We start from the raw sequence: 24,108 nt of genomic DNA, 5'->3' as shown, positions 1-24,108 counted from the left end.
CAACATCATGGCACAAAATTAAATTAACAGAGTATTCAGTCAATCCATCTAAAAAATATGTAATGACTAAAATGTGCCTTTTTTGGTCCCTTTGGGCTGACAGAACATTTGACTATTTTACATTATGTTGTCCTTTACTTTTTACATTTTTTTTTTCAGGCCTGATAACGGTACTGATTATCATTAGTAGGGCTGAACAATTAAGGAAAATATCGGTTCGCCTAGTTCCCCTACAAATTGTGATTGTGATGTTGAATGCGATTTTTTTTTTCAGTCTTTTCCAATATATTCACAAATGTTTTCTTCCGGTAGATGCACGTTGTTTTGAAAGTATACGTTCCTGTCAAAATATGGGCCTAGGACGCAGGGACACAGGCAAATTTGCAGACAGGCCCTTATTTTTGTTGCTTTATTATCTTTTACCATCAGATCAGAGGAGGAACCAATGGAAGAAGAACCACTGTAACGATTTGCGACTGTGTGACGCTGTTAGCATTGACCTCGCCAGAGGGACACCTCTTTGAGCAGCAAGGAGTCTCGACTGATCCCTTCATTTCGTCCCCCTCGACACCAAGCACCACCTTGATTGGGGGAGGGACAGGGGGTGGGCTCAGCCTCCTCAGAGTAGGGAGCCAATCGGGAGACAGAGGACTGTAACGGAAAAAAATTAAAAACAAACTTCACGGTGCAAGTTTGGACATCTTTTTCTGTCAGTCTTTGCACCCCCAAGATGGATTCCGTGGCAAGATCATTTTTGGAAACCAAACGGCTCCCGCCTGACGCCGACACTGTATGAACACCAGAAACAGAAGACGTTGGCCAGTCTCTTTTCTCGACTTGCTCTGCAACGGGAAAACCATTTACACTTGCATTCACTGTGGATTTTGGGTCTTACAAACACTTGTTTTCATCAAAGGTTCTAAGAGGAGTGCCTTGGTGAGGGTCCGCTGGATTTCACGATTGTTCAGGAAAAGTTTGCCTTAAGATTTCTTCCTTCTTGGAGATCAGCGTCAGGGAGGGACAAGAATTGGGACTATAAAGCAAACAATCGTTCAGCATGTTTACTTTGGAAGGTGGCCACGCACCTCGAAAAGCGTTATTTAACATTTCCGATGGATCTATTTTTGTGTGGAAAAACGACGTGCTCTGTAAAGGTAGTTGCCAGCTTCAGCAGAGACTCGCGTCTTGAGCTGAACTGCTTTTACGCTTACAGTATGTAGCTTCCCTTTAAAAAAGAAAAAAAAAAAGACTTTTTAGAGGAAAGACCTGACATTTTCGCCCCATTTGGATTGTTAAGCAAAGAAAGCCAAAGCATGACATGGTACACCGCCTGGAAAAGGCTTCCCTGGATTACGAATTTGATGCTTGAGATCAATCTTGAGAGATGCTGTGAGCTGCTGGCAACTATCTACTTACTCGTGAAACTCCAGTCCTGTATATAAAATTGAGTATATTTTTGGGGGCGCTGCGGCCTCTTCGTCTTGACACATTAGATTTTTCCACACCATCAATTTCCAGTCAAAGTTTGTCATATTTCATTTCTAACAGTTTTCACACACAGATTTGTTTTATCCATTTTCCGGATAGGTATAGGGCTGTCATTCACAAAAAATAGACTCACAAATTTGTTCTTTTGTACTTATCAAAATTAATGAGCAACTTTCTTTCTTTGTACGGCTCTTCAGGCCACTGCGTTTTTCATCGATTGTGTATTTATAACGTAATGTTTATAGAAGATTTGTATATGGAAAATTTCTAAATGTACTCTAATGACAGCTATGATATTGTGAACGCAACGCGGCGCGATGTTACTCCATGGACGTAGAGGAAAAAAAAAAGCGGAAAAGGAGACGCAGCGTATTTAACTACTCATCGACTGCACTGTTTCGATGTTGGTCATTACACGGCACTGCTTTGGACTTTCCTTCACAGTCAATCACTTTGTTGCCTAAGTGATGATCTTTTTCGCGTGCACGTATATGACATGCACTTACCTTGGTGACATGCCTGTGATCTCGCTGCGAGCAGGTCCAGAGGCCATTTTATGTAGCGAGCAGTTTTTGTGGTTTTTTTTTTCTTCTTTTTTTTTTTTTGCAAAGGCAGGCACTCGGATGTTGAAATGATCCGACCTTCCCGTGGTTTGTGTTTGTCTTTTCGGGTTGGCATCAAAGTACGATAATCAATATATTGCAAGACAATATTCGTCACTACCTGTGTCCCAAGAGGAAAGCCTCTGTTTTGATTTTGGCAGCGGTGCAACGTACAATACACCGTGAGTAGTTTAGATGTGTATATCTGATGCCAGTAAGTCATCAGTCTATTATTGTATTTTGCCCCACCCACCATCTTCGTTTGTCAAAAGTAATAATGTTTGATGAAAACCATTGTCACGCTGACTTAAAGTTGTCATTTATCCAACTTGTACAATGTGAATTTTTACTTTATGGTCTAACAAAAACATTCCATTTGATTCATTATTTGATCATATATATTTGATTTTTTTTATTAATATGAATCACAGGTTTTGTTGTTTTTGTAGACACAAAATGCTTTGTCTTTTTTTTTTTTTTGTCCCCAGCTCGCGCCAACTTTAACTCTTTGCATGGTTTGTGAGTCAGCATGCCTGCTTGTCTATGTAACAAAAAATGTATTTGCACAATAGAGGAAGAAGAAAACAAAAACCTCTGGTGGGGTTCAATGGGCCGGGACAGTTTTCTTGTCCGGCATGCAAACATTTGAGCAGACTTTGTCCCGATGACCCCGCTACGGTTATTCTTGTTTCTGATGAGCAATTTCAGCACTTATGTTGGATATAGATGGACTGAGGTTTGCTCTGCAAAACATTTGCTACGTTCATGAAAAACTCTCCCAAAGAATGTTTCTCTTTCAAAGATGTTTTAAACAGGCACTGATGACGCTGGAATAATGCTGCGCTTTTAATTGGGGAAAGGTTTGGAGGAGGACACTTGATTGTCACATCAACCTCGGCCAGTCCTGCAAATAACCACTGTGGCTCAAGAGCAATTCTTGGTTTACATGTAAATGGGAAAGAAGTTATTTTTTGTTGGCTGTCTATGTCTCTAACGATGAAAAATTGTTATTTCTTGGGGACCTACGCTTTGAACGTTTCATCTCTGACATCTATAAAATATATTTCTGAAAAATCTCAGCGTTTTTTTGTTTGTTTAAGAATAAATCAGACAATGTGGAAGTTGACAGCAGTGACATAAAAGAGCGTACTTCTTGTTTTTATTTGCAAGTGCTGGGAATGAAATTTCTTCAGTCATTAGCAGTTTGGAAAGGCTTGCAAAGTCCACATTTGCTCAATGCAACTTTTGATCAATAGAATATGTTGTGTGACTGACCCTTATTTAAATGTCTTCCCTCCTCCCAACATTTGAAGGATTCCTTTCCTCAACTTTAATCCGGATAGGACTAACAGCTGATTTGCTGACTCGCACATGACTGAGATGATGTGACACACGAGGGGCAATAAAAGCTCAGATGACCACTGATTGGAAAATCTAATTACAAGACCCGGTCACAAAAAAACACTCTGACAACTGCACATGTAGGAAAAAAAAAAGGGCCCTTCACAAGTTTTTTGAAATGTAAATTATCAAACACACTTAAAACCAGTCAAATGACACATCTCCGTCATCAGAGCCATCTCGATTTCATCCAAATCTTCCAAAACGTGTTCTGATAAGACCTCGAGCTAGGTAAAAGGGGGAAAAGAAGAGTCACACCGGTAAGTGGGTATATTGCTCTAGCGTGATGATGATCCCGACAATTAGGAATTGTGAGATGCTCATTGATTTTATGAGCAGGCGCGAATTGTCTTCCCAAGTACAAAAACGACTCTCAAATCGGGACACATAAATACATTTAAAAAAAAAAAAAGGTTTAGGAAAGGTGCTGCGCTGGGCCTGAGAGGAGTAAAGCCACGCGTTTTATTTGATAGCCTGACATCTGTAAAGCCCCCATAAGTCTAAAGAGGAAAACAGATCCGAGAGTCGCTCTGAGGCTAAACTTTACTATTGTGTTGGTAAATAGTTACTTTTTACCAGCCCTTTATTTTTTTTCACAAGTATTTTTATTTTTGCTCAGGCGCAGACTGCGGAGTTTGTGAGCACTTTTGCCACCTGCGTGAATTGCACATATTGGAGGGAGTATTTTTATTATCAGGCGTTCGCTGTGCTTGGTGCCTTAACGCCCTGTAGCAGACGATTTGGCGACCAATTGGGGGAGGCAACTTTCTTCGCTTCCACTATGCATTCATCCATTCGAGGTCCCCCCCTCTCTCTGCCGTCGACCCTCGAGGCTGCAGCATCGTAACTCTGTAATGCATCATCAGTAGAAACTCACCCGATTGCGACTATTTCGGCGGGGAGACCTGCTGTAACTTTGTCCTTCTTTCCCGCACCACTTTTTTTTTTTTTTGCAACATGCCTAACATCGTTCTCTTCAGCGGGAGTTCTCACCACGACCTGTCCCAGAAAGTGGCGGATCGGCTGGGACTCGATCTGGGAAAAGTCATAACCAAGAAATTCAGCAACCAGGAGACATGGCAAGTATTTTCACGCGATCTTTGTTGACTCTTAAGTGTAATGGATGTACGGCCTCGTTAGCTCGAAGCTAACAATAGTTTACTACAGTGTTGACACGTGACCAGCTAGCCTCACGTAAACACCCCAGCTTTGAAAGCTCATATTTGTGCATCCGTTATCGGACATGGCTTTCCCCTCTACGCCCGCTGATATGAAATACTCCAGCACCGCCATTATGAAACGTACTCGTTGAATAAACTCAATTGCTCGTGAAATATCAACACGTACGCACATGTGTACCGCTAGTTATGCTAGCTATCGGTTTCTCTTCCCAACATGGTGGCGCAAATGTTGGGCCAAAATGTTCGCCAAATTAAAGCGACCGCCGACAAAACGTTGAGTAACAACCTTTAGTCCGAATAGATTGTTGTTATAACTTTGTAATATATATATAGAGAGATATATTGATCTTACGAGAACAAGTTTTCCAACGGAGGTACTGAAATCATGAGCATTTAGGATGAAAAATATTTGCTCCGCGCGCTACTTTTATCTTTACAATAGACTTTAAAAAAGCGCTGACTTAATGCACTCACTTTTGTCAGAATGATTTCTACATCGGTTTAATAAACAAAAGCGTGTGAAAATGTTAGATGAGTTCCAATCTCAAATATCCAACTTTGTTTTCATTAACGTTTGATAAACAGGCACCAAAGATGCTATTTCTTAAAGAAGCGAGAATGCTGCAGAAATGTGAGCATAAAGTTGTTTAAAGCCATATTTTTTTGCCCAAAATCAGCAATAATATCAGTAGGAGTAAAAGTAATAAAAATGATAACAATAAATTATGCTCACACAATCGACATCTGTGTCATAGACCAAAGAGAAATTACGTTTTAAGAAGCAATTTAAAATAGGGTAAACAGGAGGCCTTTTTGACTGGCCAGAGGTTATTTCATTCCATAATATTGAACACACAAGGCTTTATGACACGCTGTGGATAATAACGTGACTTAGTGTCCGCCATTAGCTCCTCAACAAAACAACGTTAACATTCTTGTAGGACATGTTTGATTCTAGTACGGTGTTGAATACATAAAATGCGGCACTTGGATGTCTCGTATGATTTGTTTTTTTTTTCAGAATGTATTATTAATTATGAATTAAAATTGATATTCAATATGTTCTGAAAAATGCTAAAAATATTATGAATTAATTGCATCAATAATAACATGTGGTTGTATTACTGACACTGGAGAAAAAAAAATCAAAAGAGGTTGAAAAGTATTTGCATTTTGCATCGAAGGAATTCAGATGCAAAGGGGTCATGTATTTGAACTACCGATTTGGTTATCCTGGTGTCCAACAGGAACTAGAACTGGTTATTATCTTGCATTTTCCGTGGTTTTTACTTTGAGAACTCAAGTGCTTGGGTGATATGCGTTGGAAAAACGTATTTTTCTGGGAAGTACATGGGTTGTGGGTCCTGGGACGTTTGCTCAACTTTACTGGTCAAAGCTGCACTGGAGACATTCATTTGGAGCATGTTTAACCCCCGCACCAAATTGAAATGGAGAGCTTTCACTAGGGTGAAGCAAATCATTTGAGGTTACGCTCTTTGGAAACTGTCAAATTTCAATACACGAGTGTGAAAGTCATCCAGGGTCAGTGATCACATGAACGAGGCCAACTTGGCTCCAGTCCAGAGTGCTGTGTCCCAAACAGGAATGTTTTCACACTCATACTTGCTGTTATTTCTCCTTCACTGTACTGCACCGGTGTGCGCTGCAAAAGGACTCCACCAAGACTCGTTTGACATGACATGACTGTGCGGGTTTTGTCTCTTGATGCAGAGCGGGCAAGTGTCACTGGACATAATGCGAACAATGATTAATTGTGCACTTTTAATTTAGTAAAAACATACCAGTAAAAAGGACAAATACAATCCCCTCCCAATCGGAATTGAAGTAATCCATTTCAGGCTCATACTGTCAAGATTGTCAAATACTAAATGCACAGGAAGTATTTTTAAGGAATTTTAATGGTGTTAAGGGCATCTGTAACTATAACTTCATATATATCAATTTCTAACAAAAACTCAATGAGTCACGGAAGCAACAATTGTATTACATCAGTAACCTTGTGAATAAATATCTTCTGAAGAACAAAAGCAATGATAAAAACACATTTTAAACAACAACAAAAATCTTCCTTATTTTTGTACTAAGTGAGATTGTGTAGAGTAATTCTCCAATTATAGAACGCACTTGTGTACAGGAGGCACCCTTAATTTTAGCTTAAAATTCTGCTATTTTCTTTGTTTCCGTGTACAGGATGCGCCAACAGTTTGGATATGTGTAAAAAGTGTAATAAAAGAGAATATATCTCATCTTTTGTAAATTCTTCATATTCTGTTCATAATTGTAAGTTATATACACTATTTGTTGTGCGTTATGTTACATGTGTTTCAGATTTCCCACTGTGCGCGGTCAATGAACACCTTCCCGGTTTATATTTGAAATGCGCTCGGAACCATTGTTTTTCCTTTCCCTTGTGACGCGGCTTGAGTTTTTTGCCATTAATACCCAAAGTTTTGCACGATCCATGTTTTACAAAGTTTACGATTGTGTGTGTGTGTGTGTGTGTGTGTGTGTATATGCCAAAAGGCCACAGTTAATAAACTAATCAAATGGAATACCTTTTCGTGTTCTCTAACTGGTGCACTCTTAATTGAATCTGCTGAAAACATCATAACTTTTTCCTCTCTGTTTTAGTAATATTCCTGTGTGTGAACAAGGATAAACTCAGACTTTGGTTCAGTCTGCCCGCTTCTTTTTTTGAAAATAATACCGTAACAACCTCAGCTAACATGAGCTGCTGTTAGCTGCTGATGATCGACCTCTAGCTCGTCCCATTACGGTGACCTGTCAATCCTCAAGTGGAATCGAATGGTGTTGGGAGGGGTTAATTCAGGTGATCCTCAACGATATTAACGTTTCTAAACATGAGACTACATGTCAAATCAAGCACTTTGTCATCCTATCACCAGGGCGGCAATGTTTCCTACATGTTTGCATGACAACAACTTTTAATATATTGTTTAGCGGTGTGAAATGGCATTGAGTTTCTCACCTGATTCCTAATATATACAGTGCTAACTGTCAATTGAGACCCGTTTTGAAACATTTGTTTGGCGGAAAAAATTAATACATTTGGAAGTTCATCTTTGCCTAGAACTTCAGGGTGACAACTCCAAGTGCTCAAAAAGAATACCCGCTTAATTGTGTAGTCTGTTGATGTTGTGAATCCATGGAAGGATATTTGTCAGAGGTCATCCAAGATAGTCGCTCAAAGCTGGTTCCAAAAGCATATTTCTCGCATCAAATTCGTAATCATTCATCCCAAAAGTTAAACTGTATTTGATTTTCCGCCATTTTTATATTTTCCTGAACCAACAGCGTGGAGATCGGGGAGAGTGTGCGCGGCGAGGACGTGTACATTGTACAGAGCGGGTGTGGCGAGATTAACGACAACCTCATGGAGCTGCTCATCATGATCAACGCTTGTAAAATTGCCTCGTCGTCCCGCGTCACCGCCGTCATCCCCTGCTTCCCTTACGCCCGGCAGGACAAGAAGGACAAGGTATGCCGTGGATTTCTTTAGCTCTGTTTGTCAACTTTGTAATTTGAATTTTTCTCCCTAAATGCAAAATCTTTACACTTCGATCAAATGCAGTCTAAACATTCGGTTTTATGCTTCAGTGTAAGCCTTTCTCAACTGCCAGCTCAGCATCGCGGGCTACTTCAATGTTTTGACAGCAAACCCCACGGTTCCATTTTAGAGAGAGATACAAATGAAATGTGCGGCGTACTGTATGTGTGTGCTAATTAGGAAGAGCTGTGTAATTGGCTGCGCTATGCAGGAAAAACTTCCTACGATTGTTGTTTTTGAAATGTGGGCTTCCTCCTCACTCACTGACCCGCGTTGTGACCCCGACGCATGCTTATCTCAGAGTCGAGCGCCCATATCAGCCAAGTTGGTGGCAAACATGTTGTCTGTGGCCGGCGCCGACCACATCATCACCATGGATCTCCACGCCTCACAAATCCAGGTAAGTGCACTCTCGCACAACATACTCGCGTATGTTGTTTCGGGCAGTCAGGGTGTTAATGTGCGGTTTTGTGGTCATTAACTAAGTTGTCCTCTATCCCGTGACTTTTATGACCTTTGTTTTAGCGTTATAAAAAAAGGGGGAAAAGTAGTATGCATTTTAACAGTCTTGTGTATTCTTCTATCATGCCGTTTTGTCATTTGAGCCTTTTCCTAAATGAGTAAAACAAAGAAAGGCTTTACCGTAGTGCAGTTTGGCAAATGGAGAACAATTCTCTCTTTTTGTTCACAGTTGAAGTAGTCTATTATCAAACTGAACAAACAAAAAATAATTACCAACCCTAAATGAAACAAGCACATACCTCAGCTTTTCAGCTTGCTAGCTAATTGCTGATATTAGATGCATGGATATTGGAATGCTATACTCCTTTAAACCACGCTTTGAAACATTAACCGTGTAGTTACACATATAGCCGGATAATTTTACAGTACTGAAATCTGCAACGATGACCCGATATTAGTGTCGCGTCGATGAGCTGAAACTAACTGCGCCTGTCTGTCAGGTGGCCAATGTGGAACACGTTTCAATTCATCCAAGTGTGACAAAAATCATTTAAGTCATTTTAATTGTCTTCCAGATTTAAAGTCTAGTTGGGTAAATGTGCTTGAAGTCAAGATGATTTTGAGAGTAGAAAACATCAGCTCTCAAGTGGCATCAACAATGTCTTTGTCCCTGAAGGGCTTTTTCGACATCGCTGTGGACAATCTATATGCAGAGCCAGCAGTCCTGCAGTGGATACGGGAAAATATTCTAGAGTGGAAAAACTGCATTATTGTGTCTCCTGATGCTGGCGGTGCAAAGCGGTAAGATGCGAAAAGATTGTGAGGCCCAAACACCTAGCGGTGATTCCTAATCCCCAGCTTTTATTCAGCCAGGGCCTACATTTTGCTTAAGAGGGATCTCATCGCATACCATCTCATCACCGCCATGAAATGTACTCAAATAATCATTTGATCGTGATTTCGTGATCGATATGCTTACTCGGTGCGAAACGCGGGCCAATTTTGTTGAACGCAAATCTGCTATATAAGTCCAACCTCTCCTAAATGCCGAATACACAGAAATCAAATTTGTTTTCCACCGCCAAGTATGATTCATATCTTTATCTTATCTTTATTCATTGGGTTGTTGCGAAGACAAATACAGTGATCCCTCGCTCTGTCGCGGTTCATCTTTCACGGCTTTGCGGATTTTTTTTACAGTGTGGATATTTTTTACAGTGCATTGTGCTCTGAATCCTGATTGGCTCAGGGGCTTTGCTCTTGTCTCGAAATAAAATATTGACGCTGTACTGTATTGGTTTTTCACTTGTCAATTAATTACAAAAGGCAAGAGGATCCAAAAGCTTGCTTTCGTCTCTCCTGTGTCTCTTCTGTAATCGCCCGCGTGCGCTCAGCTCAGCACACACGCACATGTGACGAACGTGCTAGTATTGACAGCTTGGTCGCTGGGAGCCGATCACGTGACCCGTAGGCGTGCCGAGAGCAAAGGCACACACCATGTAGGCAAACAGACAGCATTGGAGAAATGCGCAGCTTTGGAAATCTGACTTTTACCTTGATTTCTTTTGTAATAAATTGAAATTTCAAGTCTTTGTTATGATATCAGAGGCTTCACTTTAATTCAATCCGTTGATAAAAATCTTGCTCAGAAGAAGAAAGTGCGCCAACAGCTACCCATAACAATGTTGTTCTCTTGGAGAAAGACTACTGCGCCTTCAGAAGAAATAGTTCAGTATTGCTTTGTAAAATAATAAAAAAAATAAAGCCGACGACTTCACGGATTTCGCTTTGCGTGTGTTATTTTTGGAACGCGACCCCCCGCGATAAACGAGGCATCACTGTATCCTTTCGGTTGTGTATCGTCTGTGGTTACTTTGTGTTTTAGGTCATAGTAATGCGCTACACTGCTATGTCAAACAAATTATAAGAGAGAAAATTGCACTTTTGGTGCCTGGTCTCCCAGGCTGTTTGCCTACTGGCCGTGAGACACGACCCTTGCGTTGTCCGTGCAGCGTGACCTCCATCGCCGACCGGCTCAACGTCGACTTCGCCCTCATCCACAAAGAGAGGAAGAAGGCCAACGAGGTGGACCGCATGGTTCTGGTAGGGGACGTCAAAGACCGCGTGGCCATCCTGGTGGACGACATGGCCGACACCTGCGGCACCATCTGCCACGCTGCTGACAAGTGGGCATCTCGGCTGTGCGCTGGAGCGCCGCTTTCCTTTCTGGCTCTTTCACCTTGTTTCTTCTCTTGCTTCAGGTTGATTGATGCCGGCGCTGTAAAAGTCTATGCCATCCTCACACACGGCATTTTCTCTGGCCCCGCAATCTCACGCATCAACAGCGCGCCGTTCGAGGCGGTGGTGGTGACCAACACCATCCCGCAGGAAGAGAAGATGAAGGCGTGCCCGAAAATACAGGTGCCTATCCACATGCGTACAGCGACATCATCTGAGTTTACAGTTTTGTGTTTGTTCCATGGTGTAGTCTCGTTACTAAAATCCAAATTCTTCTTTTTAATGATGTCATGTACTGACGACACTTTTCTGTGGTTGCAGGTCATCGACATTTCCATGATCTTGGCGGAAGCAATCAGGAGAACCCACAACGGTGAATCCGTGTCCTACCTCTTCAGCCATGTTCCGTTGTAATTGGGTCCCTTTGCCTGCCAATGCACCCTTACTAAAAGGCTGCTGAATGTAAGGGGATTTTAGCGTTGGGAGGGGGGGGGGCTGTTATCGTCCGCAGATCACCTTTGAATGTTTCCATCCAGGAAATGGAAAAGCCCCCAACCCTTGCTCGGATTTATGTAACGATCATGTTCTTAAATTTGAATAAAGCATTCCCCTTCCAACTACTTCAAAAAAAAAATTGAACAAAATTAAGTATTGTCATCAGCTTTTGCTTAAAATCATGTTACAGTCTGACTCCAGAGATTCAAGCATGTCGCAGAAATTTACACAAGTACCTGCTCTGAGTCTTTTTTTTAAATTTTGTTTGTTTGCTTGTTATTTGGAGATATACCTCTTTTTGGTACCATTACACTTAAGCATTCTTTGACAATAAAACTTTGACAATAGCATTCCAATGATGTTCTTGCCCACCTTTTTATTGAGTGTGCTTAGATTGGTTTTGTTATCATAGTCGTGAGCGCGCGCGCGCGCATACCTGTGTGTGTGCGCTCCTGAAACGCTTTGGCTTTTTACCGACATCGTTTCAAGGGATTTATTATCATATGTATAGTTGTACCATAGAATGAAATTCTTATTCTGTTCACTTCCCCGAGCAGCAGACTACATTCAATAATTGAGCATTTAACTACAAATAGAGACAATGGTGCTAATTATGTAGTACAGAATATCATGTAGTGCCAAAAAAAAAAAGACGTAAAAAAAGAGTAGTGAGGACATCTACTGTATGTCGGTCCTCACTTGTTCGGACCTCTTTTTGAGGGTCAAGACTTGCTTTTAGAGTATAAGTATGAATTGGGATAGGGTTGAGGTTAGCGCAAAGGTTAAGGTTAGGGGCTAGGAAATGCATTATGTCAAAGTATCTCCTCACAAGTATAACCGTGGAAACGTGTGTGTCTGTGTATACATTTGTATGTAGGTATAATACTTGTACATATTTATACATATGTATATATGTATACATACATGTATGTGTATGTATATATATATATATATATATATATATATATATATATATATATATATATATATATATATATATATATATAACCTATAACCTCACGAAGTCACAAAACTTTCACATGAAATGAAAATACACGTGCACCATATTTTTACAAGTGAACTTGCAACGTGCTTTAACTTAAGGACCTAGACTGGCATTTTTTTCCAATCAAGTACACACATACACTCTCTCTGTCTCTCTCTCTCTGTCTCTCTCTCTCTCTCTCTCTCTCTCTCTCTCTCTCTCTCTCTCTCTCTCTCTATATATATATATATATATATATATATATATATATATATATATGTATGTATATGTATGTATGTATATATATATGTATGTATGTATGTATGTATGTATGTATGTATGTATATATATATATATATATATATATATATATATATATATGTATATATGTATGTATATATATATATATATATATATATATATATATATGTATATATGTATGTATATATATATATATATATATATATATATATATATATATATATATATATATATATATATATATATATATATATAAGGGATTTATATAATTTTATACATGATAATGAAACTTTCATTAACTTTCTTGTATATATGTATGTATGTATGTATGTATATATATATATATATATATATATATATATATATATATATATATATATATATATATATATATATATATATATATGTATAAAGTGTGTGTTAGAATATACAATATACTGAATATGCCATTTATATGCGTATACTTGGAAAAAAATATCAGTCTAGGTCCTTAAAGTTAAAGCACGTCGCAAGTTCACTTGTAAAAATATGGTACACGTGTATTTTCATTTCATATGAAGGTTTCACCATTAAAGAAGTTTTGTGACTTCGTGAGGTTTTGTAAAACTATTGGCTCCGTATAAAACTGTACACGGATGGCAAAAAAAAAAAAGAGTTCCATGGATCTCACCACTAGGGAGCGCCTCGCACACATTAATGACCCTCGGCCACTCAAGTGCTATCGAGTGCTAACGCAGGACAGTAGTAATAGGAAGTAGATTTGTTAACGAAAGCCTGGCAAACAAAACAAACAGCATTTTTGGCCTCGGATCCTCTTGTTTCCAATTTTAAACCATTCCGACCCCGAATTCAAACGTGCCGTTTAAAGGTTTCGCCAACAGGGGACGCCACGCTGGACGCGATCGTAGTGATGTCAGACGTCATTAGCATATTTGTGACTATATCTAAGCTTGCGTCTGGCCGTGTCTCGCCTTTTACTGCCGCAACGCTCTTGACCACTATCTCCACGCAACTGTCCTCTCCGGACGACTCATCGGTAAGCTCCATCCCAATCATCACTTGCCTTTCTCTCCCTCCGTTCCCATTCTTATTTACAGCTCCACCTCAGTTTTGTTGTTGCATTGAAGATAGGATTATGCAAATGAAAACATAATGGACCACACAATGGCCTTGCTCGAGGAGGTGCAAGCTCATGATTTGATCCAAGCGTGCTCACGCTCTTTGTCCGATCGGCGCACCCATTCGCACGCTTAAGTGTGTTTTTCCCTGCCACCCACATTTGACCACTTTTACTACCAAGGGGCGTCCGCTGAGGTCATTGACCCTCCTCAAATTGGATGCGCATGACTATAGATTTGAGCTGTATGTTTGGAATGACCGTGTGGACCTGGGCGGTGGTTCCATCACGTTGAGCCGCATGGGAGGCGGAGGTGGTGGGTGGGTTCGAGTTCCGACGTGGATTTGGCCACGACGAAGAAAAAAAAAAACATGCTGTACATTATTTAGAATGGCCGATTATTGATGAGCAAATGCTTTGCGTTTTCACTTTGTCATCTCCTCCTTTGTTTTCCTAACCCGAGTCTGCACGGCGGATTGCTATTGTGATGTAAATACGCAGACTTCATTGTAATATCGCCAGGGTGGCATGACTGAGGGCATGCCAGTCAAATCTCGACGGACACAGCAGCAGGGCGAACAAAAGGAGGGCGTACGTGGCCGCAAGACAGAAAAGCAATCTGCGTGGTATTTGGCCAACGCCCAGATTTTAGTCATCCGGGGTGGGGGGTATCCACATATTCAGGTGCTTTTTTTCCCCCCATCTAGACACCCAGGAATGATTGGCTGCGTTTCTCAAATTACTTCAGGCGCATAGTTTTCTCTTTTTTTGTTTTTGTTTGTTGAGTAAGGTCTTGTTTTATCATCTTGTAGACCTGTAAAAATGAGTGACAAACCCGATATCTCAGAGGTGACCAGCTTTGATAAGAATAAGCTGAAGAAGACTGAGACAAAGGAGAAGAACAGCCTGCCTACGAAAGAAAGTAAGGAATCTATCTATCTATCTATCTATCTATCTATCTATCTATCTATCTATCTATCTATCTATCTATCTATCTATCTATCTATCTATCTATCTATCTATCTATCTATCTATCTATCTATCTATCTATCTATCTATCTATCTATCTATCTATCTATCTATCTATCTGTTCTGAACATGCGTTTTCTCGTTCCTCCTGCAGCCATCGAACAGGAGAAGGCAGCAACGACGTCGTGAAGCCCCTCGCCATGCCCTGTGCCCCCCTCCCCATGCCCTGACACACCTTCTCCTTCCCTTCTTCCTCCTCTCCTTCCACATTGCCTTGTTTTCATCAGTCACCTCTTCTAGCTGTATGATTTTGTAACCGAAAACGACAAAGCCACAACAATAACCGAGCTAGCAGGCAGGCTCCTTCGGGGTTGTCGCAATGGGCTGCCATCTCGAGGGTTGTTTTGTTGAGGGGGATTGAGAAGGGGGGGGCAGTGGAGGAGGAGGTGGTGATGGGTGCAGGATCCTGGAGATGTTTGAGCAGCCAACGTGGCTGTGCAGCCAACAGGTTGAATGGGCCTGCATCCCAGGAGGTGCGCCCCCCCCCCCCCCCCCCCCCACTACCTTGTCACCACTCGACTTCTAGCATTGCTGCTTTTGCGCCAAAGCTAAGGCGTCAAGCTTTTCCACTCTTGTTATGTCGTCTTTCTAATTGCAATTGAAGTGCACAACTGTTTGTATGCCATTAATGGTCACCCTGCAAGAAAAATACTGTTGTATGTATGTTTCCATTTCTTTTGTATGCACATGAGATGAAAAAACGGATTTCAACTAGTTCTGGAAACAAATGGACCTTGTTTGTGGTCAAAAGTCAATGTGCTTTATGATCAACCATTGATTTTTTTTTTTTTTTTGTAAAGTCCCAACATTCACGTTCTTTCTCCACTGTCCATTGCAAGTAATGGGAAAAAAAACATAAAATGTTGTAATAAAGATTTGTTACTAAGATGTCTACTGTGATGTGCTTGCAACAACATTTTCATCTTTGGTCACTTGTATTTATGGTTTTCCTCAGGAGTGCCATGATGACTGTCAAATTTCCTCATATCGTTATGTTTTCACCAAAAATTCATTATGTATTCACCAAAATCACTGATCCGGCTAATCTATCAATATTTTATCAAGATGACAAATAACCTTCAAACATATGAGCATGCAGCTTTATTTGTGTTTGAATTTCAATCACACAGTTGTCATAGCGAATTATACAATGAACCGATTAAAACAGAATTAAATTTCTTCCCATTTCATGTTTGTGTTATACCGGAACTAGAACTACAGTACTTCATTACGAGTTAGAACCATGGGAATTGTAGTGCCACTATTGCTTCGGTCAGGCCGATTGCGAGTTGAGCGTTTCTGGCGGCGCATTTCCAATTTTACGATATTTTATTGCATATTTGATTTCCAGCAAAACTAGCGTGCACTGCGATGTTGCGCCGAATCCCGTCTGCGGGCTCCAATTGACTGCGTTTTTCAAAACCAGTGAGGTTTTTGTGTGAACGCGCACATTATGATGTCCGACGTCCCCGTGCGGGGTTGGCCGTTTGCTTGGAACTCCCGCAACCACCCACATTCCAAAACAATGCTCAGTGGAGTTGTTGCAGGGGCTTATGGGCCGGTGTGACCCAGAGTACAAGGTGTAGCCTCAGTGGGAGATTTGCTCCGCCTCCTAAACTGCCTTCGTCCTAAATTAGCAGCCGCCGACAAAGCCTTAATGTCATTAGCATGGAGTTGGCAGCCGATGGTGCATGTAAGCCCAGGTTGCTTCCCACCGCGCCCGCCCTTTGGGATGAAAAACGCGGTAAAAGCGACGCTTCGGTTTGGTGGCCGCAAGCACTGTTGCGCCTCCGCCGTTTCCCTCGTCTGATGTTGTCCTCCATGCTGGTGTAAGTGGATTGGTGTTAAGTCAGTTTCTCTTAATAAGGTATTAATCTGCATTCAGGGGAGGGGGAGGCAAGGGGGTGAGATAAGTGGGCTGCCAGGCAAAGGCTTGTCCAGATTAACGCCTTCCATCTCACTCGTATGGCTCCGCAGAGCCCCCAAGGTCACTTAGCTCAGCCGTTCTTAAAGTAGGGTTCCACAACGTGCTGCCTGGAGTGCCATGACATCATTTGCAATTATTCATGTTGTATCATTTGTAAAAAAGCGCATGTGGCAGCCAAATATCTGTCTATTTTACAAGTGTCTATTGTACAAGGTCCCTTAAGCCGCAAAATTTGAGGATGCCTGCTATAGCAGCACAAGTCATGTTAACATTATGCCTATTGGAGTTTGCTCCGCCTGGTAACCCATGGCAACAGCTGTTGCTGAGTCACTTCTTTGTCTCCCTGGAAAGAAGGTCCAGTTGCTGCCTACGTGGTTCAAATACGCGGGAGATTACCAACATGCCACATGCAGCTCACTTGTCTGCGTGTAGGTGCTTCCTCTGTAACGATGAAAGATTATAATCCAACGGGCAATTGTAACATATAATGAGATGGCTAATGGCGATCCAAGCATCACAACAAACGCCTCTTGTCAACCAGTCAGAGACTAAACGTTGTAGTGTTCTTATTTGTATTTTTTCCTCCGCGGACCGTGTCTCTCGCGGGGGGAGACACCCTGATTCTGCTGCGCTTCTCCATGGCAACCAACCTCCCAGTAGCAGCATTTGGCACTGCCAGTGAATCAGCATGCGCCTGCGACCACACCAAACAACGTAGCGAAACATACAGCTGCCCAAATCATCATGTTTGTGTCGCGAGGCAAGTTTCCTGCCCAAATGAGCTTTCCTGCTGGCTCGCACGGATAAAATGACGAATTAAAAATATACACCAGTGAGCACACGCGCTGTCAAAGGAGCCATCACAGAGTATTAAACAGCTACCGAAGCCCTCAGGTGTGAACAATAAACCAAAGCTGCTGAGCTAATGTCCAATTTCATAGCCTCTTCCTAGAGAGGTGTGCGTAAATGTGCCTCTGCTGCTTCGTTTCATTATGATTGATAATTACGTTTTATGTTTCAGACAGGCAAAAGCTTGTTAAAGAGACCAGTAATTGCAGAATCGTACTGATTCTTCAGGTGTGCTGCCCACTTGTAAAACGTACCCCTTCCCTTGTGTAAGTGCACACGAGTAACATTAAGCTGAAGCCCATTCAAAATGAATGGGGAGTGTGAAAGTAGTGTGGGAGATCCACGTGCTTTCTTGTCAATGAACGGAAGCGATCGTGTGACATAACTAGAGGAGAAACCATGAATCCATATCCAAATAACGCTCTGATTATTTTTGATTCATTGTTTAGGAACCTAAAATTGTCCAAATGCTCAGGCCGGAAATATTCTCAGATTTCTTTTGTCCGGCACACACGGTTTTCTTCACGATCATTTTGGAAAAACACAGAATTTTCTCAAAGGGATTGAAACTAAAACATGTTTTTTAAAAATCCGATCCATCAATTAACAAAATAATCCAAAGTGTACCCAGTTTGTACTAGAGTAGAAGTGTGGAAACCCGTACCTGCGCTGTGACTAACATTCTCGTACTCTCGGGAGAATATTTGAGTGGGAGAAATACCGGAATAATTTCCCTTTTTTCATGGCTTGCAGGAAGCCCCCCCCCCCCAGCTTCATGTATCAGGCCTGGAGGTCAGGGGAATGTCTTGACTTCATCTCCTCTACTCTGCCATAGCCCCGCCCACACCGTCCCTTGCGCAGATTATCTCTGTATCTGAAGTTTATGTCATGAGACTTGCTCAAAGGCATCATCGCGCAATGCTGGGATGTAAAATGCACACACTGAAAAGAGTCAACTGAATCGAGTCATGCGTTGGTCCGTTACACTCCCAGCATAAGATTTTTTTTTTTTCTTCTTCTTTTGGTGGCCTGTGTATGGCTTGATAGTCAAGGACATCACAACAGACTGAATCCTGAACCGCATGCTGTTTTGTCTGAAGGAACTCAGTCGTCCTGTTGACAACCTTCTCCTTTCCCGTTTTGTCAAAACAAAATAGGATACAACTATGAGAATATATTCCACCACCGACAGGTTTACACTTCAAAGGTACTACAAGGACACTCGTTTGTAGTTGACCTATAAACGGAAGCATGAACCTTCGATTTGTGGCTGTGTTCCAGCTGCATTTAAACATGCTGTGGTCCAATCCCTCATCAAAAAACACAAATGTGACCCTACAGTCTTATCTAATTTTCTCCAAGCTTCCGTTTGTTTCTAAAGTCCCGGAGAAGGTGGTTTATGAACGGCTACAGCCTTTAATCGAACTAAATGGAATTTCTGAGAAGTTCCAGTCTGGTTGTAAGCTATGCTAGAATACAGAAACAGTGCTTTTAAATGTTTTTAAATCATCTCTTTTTAACAGTTGATTCTGGTAATTCTGCTGTCGTGGTCCTTTTGGATCCGACAGCTGCTTGTGATACAATTTATCTCAATAGTCTCCTGTTGTTGGACTTTACTTGTGTGGGCATTAGTGGTACTAAAAAGGTTTCAATCCTACCTCCCAGACAGAAGTTTTTATTGTCCAGCTGGGGCAATATTCCTCGGACACTTCCACTTTGAGCTATGGGGTGCCTCAGGGTTCCATTTTGGCCCCTCTCCTTTTTTCAATATGGGATCTGTTTTTCGAAAACACAATGTCTCATTACATTGTTTTGCAGATGATGTTCAAATCTATCTGCCGTTAAAAATAAATGACCAACCTCTGTTCGGGTTTGATTAGACTGCCTCAATGGCATCCGGTGGGTGGAAGGAGACGTTCTTTCCTTAAACAAAAGCAAAACTGCGATGATTTTATTGGGCCAACAATTGCCATTGAGACTCTTAAGTCTCACAGTCATCCTTTTGCAAGGGACCTTGGTCTTATTTTACACAGTGATTTTAAATTTGACAAGCAAATACGCTCAATACAGTAGTCAAAACAAGTTTTTTTTTCAGTTGAGACACTTATCAAAAATAAGGGCATATCTCCCCACAAAGAGTATTGAAAACCGTATCTATACCTTTCTTACAGCGGGCCTGGACTGTTGTAAGTATTTGTTTGTTGGTCTCAACCAGTCAGCACTCCACCATTAACAAATTGTCCAAAAAGCAGCTGCCCGTTTGCTGACCAGGATAAAGCGTGATCATGTTAGTCCTGTCCTTGCATCCATGCACCGGCTGCCCATTTGTTTCAGGATACAGTTTAAATCGTTTTTAACTGCATAAATGGTTTGGCACCATAATGCCTGTGGGACCTTGTTTCCCTGGCGCGTCTACCAGGGCACTTAGGTCCTCCAACCAGTTGCTCCTGGCCCGATACCCCTGGCTCGACACGCGATACTCTGTTTGTTTTACCGCCTCTTTTTTGACTTTATTACGGTGTCAATATTATATTTCTGCTTTATAATTTGATGTATTTTAGTAACCGTGCAGGACTTTTGTCAGCCCTTTGAGGTTGTTTTTAATTGTGCTTCTTTCTATTTTTGGAAGATGAACTAGGCTAAGTATTAGCCCAGGAATAGGAAGTGTAATTTATAGTTTCATGTCTTAGTATTGGTCTTTGATCATTTTGTATCATTTAAACCAGTCACAAGTACTGTATACTTTTTAAGCTTTCATTGAGGTTTACATCTTAGTATAAATGTAATTCATCTTTGACTTTTCCGTATACTATAAGTCAAGTATACTTCAATGTACTTGTTGAAGTTTCTAAAATAGAGTATTTATAAGGTAAGCAATGAATACTGTACTTTTAGTATTAAAAAAGGTATACCCATCATATACTTGAAGAAACTACTTTTTGCTACGTAAGATCATTTTTGACAGTGAGCAGCTTCGTGATGGAAGTTTCCAGTGAAGGTCTAACAGGAAGGCAGGCAAACTCAGAGAAGATGGGAGGCTCAGGTAGCAGTTGCAGGGCCCTCCACCAAATTTTCACCAGGAACATTTTTACACGATTGCCAGCATTTTTGTGTATGTTTTCTGTTCAAAAGTGGAAGTCTGGCTCGACTTCCTCTCATGCCGTATCAGGACTGCACTTTGGTAACAAGTTTCAGAATGACTTGTACGCAATTAAATGTCACCTTCATATTTTCAAGAGATTCAAGAGATTCAAGAGTTTCATTGACTTATGCATAGTAACACAACACAATGAATTATTATTAATTATTATTCGGTTCACTTCCCTGGGCAGACTTACATTCCAAACAATAGAGCAAGTAATAAAGTAGGCAACAACAACAAAACCTAACAGAAGGAATAGACACACATTTCGAATATATTATGAAGTAGATGGAGTGGATTTGTAAGGCGCATGTGTGCATGCGGTAACGTGACCGGTGATGAGGCAAATTAGTGCTTGAGGGATTCGTTCAGAATCTTTTTAGGCTGTGGGTAGAAGCTGTTAGCCGGCCTCGCAGTCCTGACCCTCGGTCCTGTAGCGTTTGCCTGATTTCAGCAGGATAAACAATATTTTGTTTGTTTTACTAAATGATTCCATCAATATCTATTCACAATGTCAGAGACTTAGGTAGTCATCTCTGATTCAGAAAATTATTAAAAATGAAAACAAGAAGAAGGAAAAGAAGGTAGTGTATTTGCCTTTTGTTAAAGCTCAAAATCGGCACTGTTTCATTTTAGATTATTTTGGTAAATTCATGAAAAGGCATTGTTGAAATACCTCTGAACTAAACTGTATTAGAAAGGTCAGCTACTGTTGCTGTCCGCATCTAGTCGTATGCTGTCTCCATAGAAACAAATGGAGCAGCGCAAAATGGTTACCTGACTAAAATGATGCACACAGCATTCAATATACAGTACGGATGGATGGAGAGATGTTTTAACCTAGCAAGGGATAAAAACGTACAAAAGAAAAAAAAAATCCTAATCATTATAGAAGTAGATGCTGATAGCCGAATACCTACCGAAGAGAAGCAGCAGTATTTTGAGCTTTGTTGCCTCCTACCATAGTAACAAAACCTGCCAGCCTATTTCTGTTTCTGTACAAGGAAATAAGCTTCCTGTTTCGGGGTTTAAATTTGTGCCTCCTACTGTCCGAATTTCCTTTATGGGAGTATCAAAGCTCGATGTTGCTGACGTGTGCCGAAGTTTGGAATGATGAAACATGGAGCTTCTGAGGCAGCGGCTAATGGAAAAGAGCCAAAACGTGAAGAAAAAGTTCCTCAATGATGTGGCATCACGAAGCATGCTTGCTTCTTTGTGTTTATAATAAATTCCCAACTAGCCACAAGTTGTCCCAAAGACTGAATAGATTTCAACTATTACTGGTGAATAGAGTCCCACATGCCTGAACGCCCCACTGTCTTTGCAACTGAGGACAGACGTTTTTCTGTGCCCCCCCCCCCCCCCCCCCCCCCCCACTGCCTCATGTAAAGGCTTCAGGCTGACGTGTGCCGACATTCCCTCGCCGCCCCTCCATCTGCAGCATCACAATTCAAGCTGAACTGAACTAGCGGTTGGCCATCAACACAGCATCTTTGTCTGGAAGCCTGGCAAAGGACTCCCCCACGCTGCAATTGTTCCCCTGCGCCATTTTGTTCCCCATCGCAGGCATGGCGCCAAGACGGGCACTGTGACAAGAGTGGATGTCACGCGTGTGCAGTGGCTGTCTCATGGCGGGACGCGCTCGGGCATTGTATTACCATCACAGTGTGGAGAAATTAAGAGTAATGTTGCCTGACATCTCACATCTTCATTTGACAGTAAAACCTCATTGGACCAGAACAATACAAAAAGTAATAAAAACTGAAGACACACATTCAGACCGACTAATGCAGTGGTGGGTAGTAATGAGGTAATAAAAGTACTTTATTAATGGTGTTCATGTGATAATGTATTTTCTTTTCTTTAACCTATATTCAGCGCGCTGCGCGGAGAAGCAAATTAAAAAACGAGTACTGTACCCACTTCACTTGCACAGTAGACAGGAGGTGTGTTCAATGACCACTCATAAAGTAGGACATCACACACATCAATAGAAATACTCATCCAATGCACCAAAAAGCAATGACGACTCTTTGAGCACATTGCAGGGGGTGCAGTGATTTTTTTTTCTTTTTTCATTTATTTGACCAATTTAAAATTAGAACGGTGGCATAGAAGTAGAAATACAAACTTTACGACCTTGGTAGAAGACTGCAACCAGCACTGTTTAGCGCTTGTTGATGTATTATCCAATTTTTTTTCCTCATGTATTAATTTGAAAAGGGACAATTCACATTAATCAACATTATTCATTGTAAATGTGCCCGAGCTAGCCTATTTAAGCTAATTCAAGAGTTATCTTCAGACCCCCGGCAGATATAAGAGCCAGTATAAAATGAAAGACATTTATGCGTCATTTGACTAAAAACATGGAATAATGCATCTCTTCGCCACAAAAACAGAACTACCAACTAAAGTCATAACATACTTTAGTATGTTATTGACTTTTTCATTCTTTTTCAGTGGTATGAAAAAGTTTGGACACCCCTGATCATTTTAAAAATTTTCCTTCATAAATCATTGGTGGTTCGCATCAGCAATTTCGGTAAAATATATCATATAGCAGATAAACAGTGATATTTGAGAAGTGAAATGAAGTGCATCAGATTTACAGAAAGGATGCAGTAAATATTTGAACAAAAGAAGGATAAAGACTCAACAAAAGAAGGATCAATATTTAGAGGGAGCCTCATTTTGCAGCAATAACAGCCTCTAAATGCTTCCTATTGCTTCTGATGAGGGTCTGGACTCTGGATTCCGGCTGAAGGTATTTTCTTCTTTACGAACATCTCCAGTTCAGTCAGGTTTGATGGTTTCCGAGCATGGACTGCCTGCTTTAAATCGCGCCGCAGATTTTCAGTCATATTCAGGTCTGGGTACTGAACGTGGGATTTGTTCCTCTGCATGAATGCCTTAGTAGAATTTGAAGTATCCGGCCCTGGCGCAACTTCAACTTTGTCACTGATTCTTGAACATTGTTTTTCAAGAATCTGCTGATACTAAATCCATGCGACCTTCAACTTGAACAAGATTGCCAGTACCTGCACTGGCCACACAGCCCCATCGCCCGATGGAACCATCACCAAATAATGCTGTCTTCTTTTTCTGCCATGCACGCAGCCCCTTGTTACTGTCTGCAAAAATAACCTCATTTTCAGCACCTTTCAGCACGTTTGCTTCACTTAACAGCTGTTGAACGGTAGTTAATGTGCTAAGCTAACGATAGCGCAGCATTGTCAGCACAATATTTAGCACGGTCTCGGCCACTCGATTGCGACATTGAAACTTTTATTTTTTGGCAGGCGAGTATTGCCGCAAAGAACAAAGGTGCCGTCGGTGAAA

At 41.2% G+C, this 24,108-nt stretch overlaps 3 protein-coding genes and 1 long non-coding RNA gene across 5 annotated transcripts in view; 3 read left to right on the top strand and 1 right to left on the bottom strand.

The window, feature by feature from the left end:
• LOC148427929 (histone deacetylase 4-like) overlaps positions 1–3,232 on the top strand; it is a 51,936-nt gene extending 48,704 nt beyond the window's left edge. For both annotated transcript variants that reach the window (XM_088408193.1, XM_088408192.1), the window contains one exon: positions 430–3,232. In XM_088408193.1, the coding sequence (XP_088264319.1) occupies positions 430–466 (37 nt within the window). In that variant the 3' untranslated portion in view covers positions 467–3,232. The remainder of the gene's footprint in view (positions 1–429) is intronic.
• LOC148427926 (uncharacterized) lies at positions 394–21,932 on the bottom strand. The gene is made up of 4 exons (XR_015864820.1): positions 21,687–21,932; positions 19,485–19,547; positions 19,283–19,400; positions 394–651 (listed from the first exon to the last, which is right to left on the bottom strand). It is a non-coding gene; the product is annotated as an uncharacterized LOC148427926 (long non-coding RNA).
• On the top strand, positions 4,210–11,812 carry LOC148427928 (ribose-phosphate pyrophosphokinase 2). The gene is made up of 7 exons (XM_088408194.1): positions 4,210–4,570; positions 8,009–8,192; positions 8,563–8,661; positions 9,400–9,524; positions 10,736–10,909; positions 10,985–11,144; positions 11,283–11,812. The coding sequence occupies exons 1-7, from the start codon at positions 4,449–4,451 to the stop codon at positions 11,373–11,375; spliced, it is 957 nt and encodes a 318-aa protein (XP_088264320.1). The 5' UTR covers positions 4,210–4,448; the 3' UTR covers positions 11,376–11,812.
• Positions 13,571–15,734, top strand: LOC148427927 (thymosin beta-12). The gene is made up of 3 exons (XM_088408195.1): positions 13,571–13,738; positions 14,632–14,741; positions 14,943–15,734. Exons 2-3 carry the CDS (start codon positions 14,642–14,644, stop codon positions 14,975–14,977), a joined length of 135 nt encoding a protein of 44 aa, XP_088264321.1. The 5' UTR covers positions 13,571–13,738; positions 14,632–14,641; the 3' UTR covers positions 14,978–15,734.
• Positions 21,933–24,108: the final 2,176 nt, after the last annotated feature.

Source organism: Hippichthys cyanospilos, chromosome 2, assembly GCF_059441005.1.
Source record: "Hippichthys cyanospilos isolate Australia breed blue-spotted pipefish chromosome 2, RoL_Hcya_1.0, whole genome shotgun sequence".
Lineage (NCBI taxonomy): Eukaryota > Metazoa > Chordata > Actinopteri > Syngnathiformes > Syngnathidae > Hippichthys > Hippichthys cyanospilos.
The sequence above is the reverse complement of the archived record's forward strand: the minus strand, read 5'-3'. Positions and strand labels throughout refer to the sequence as shown.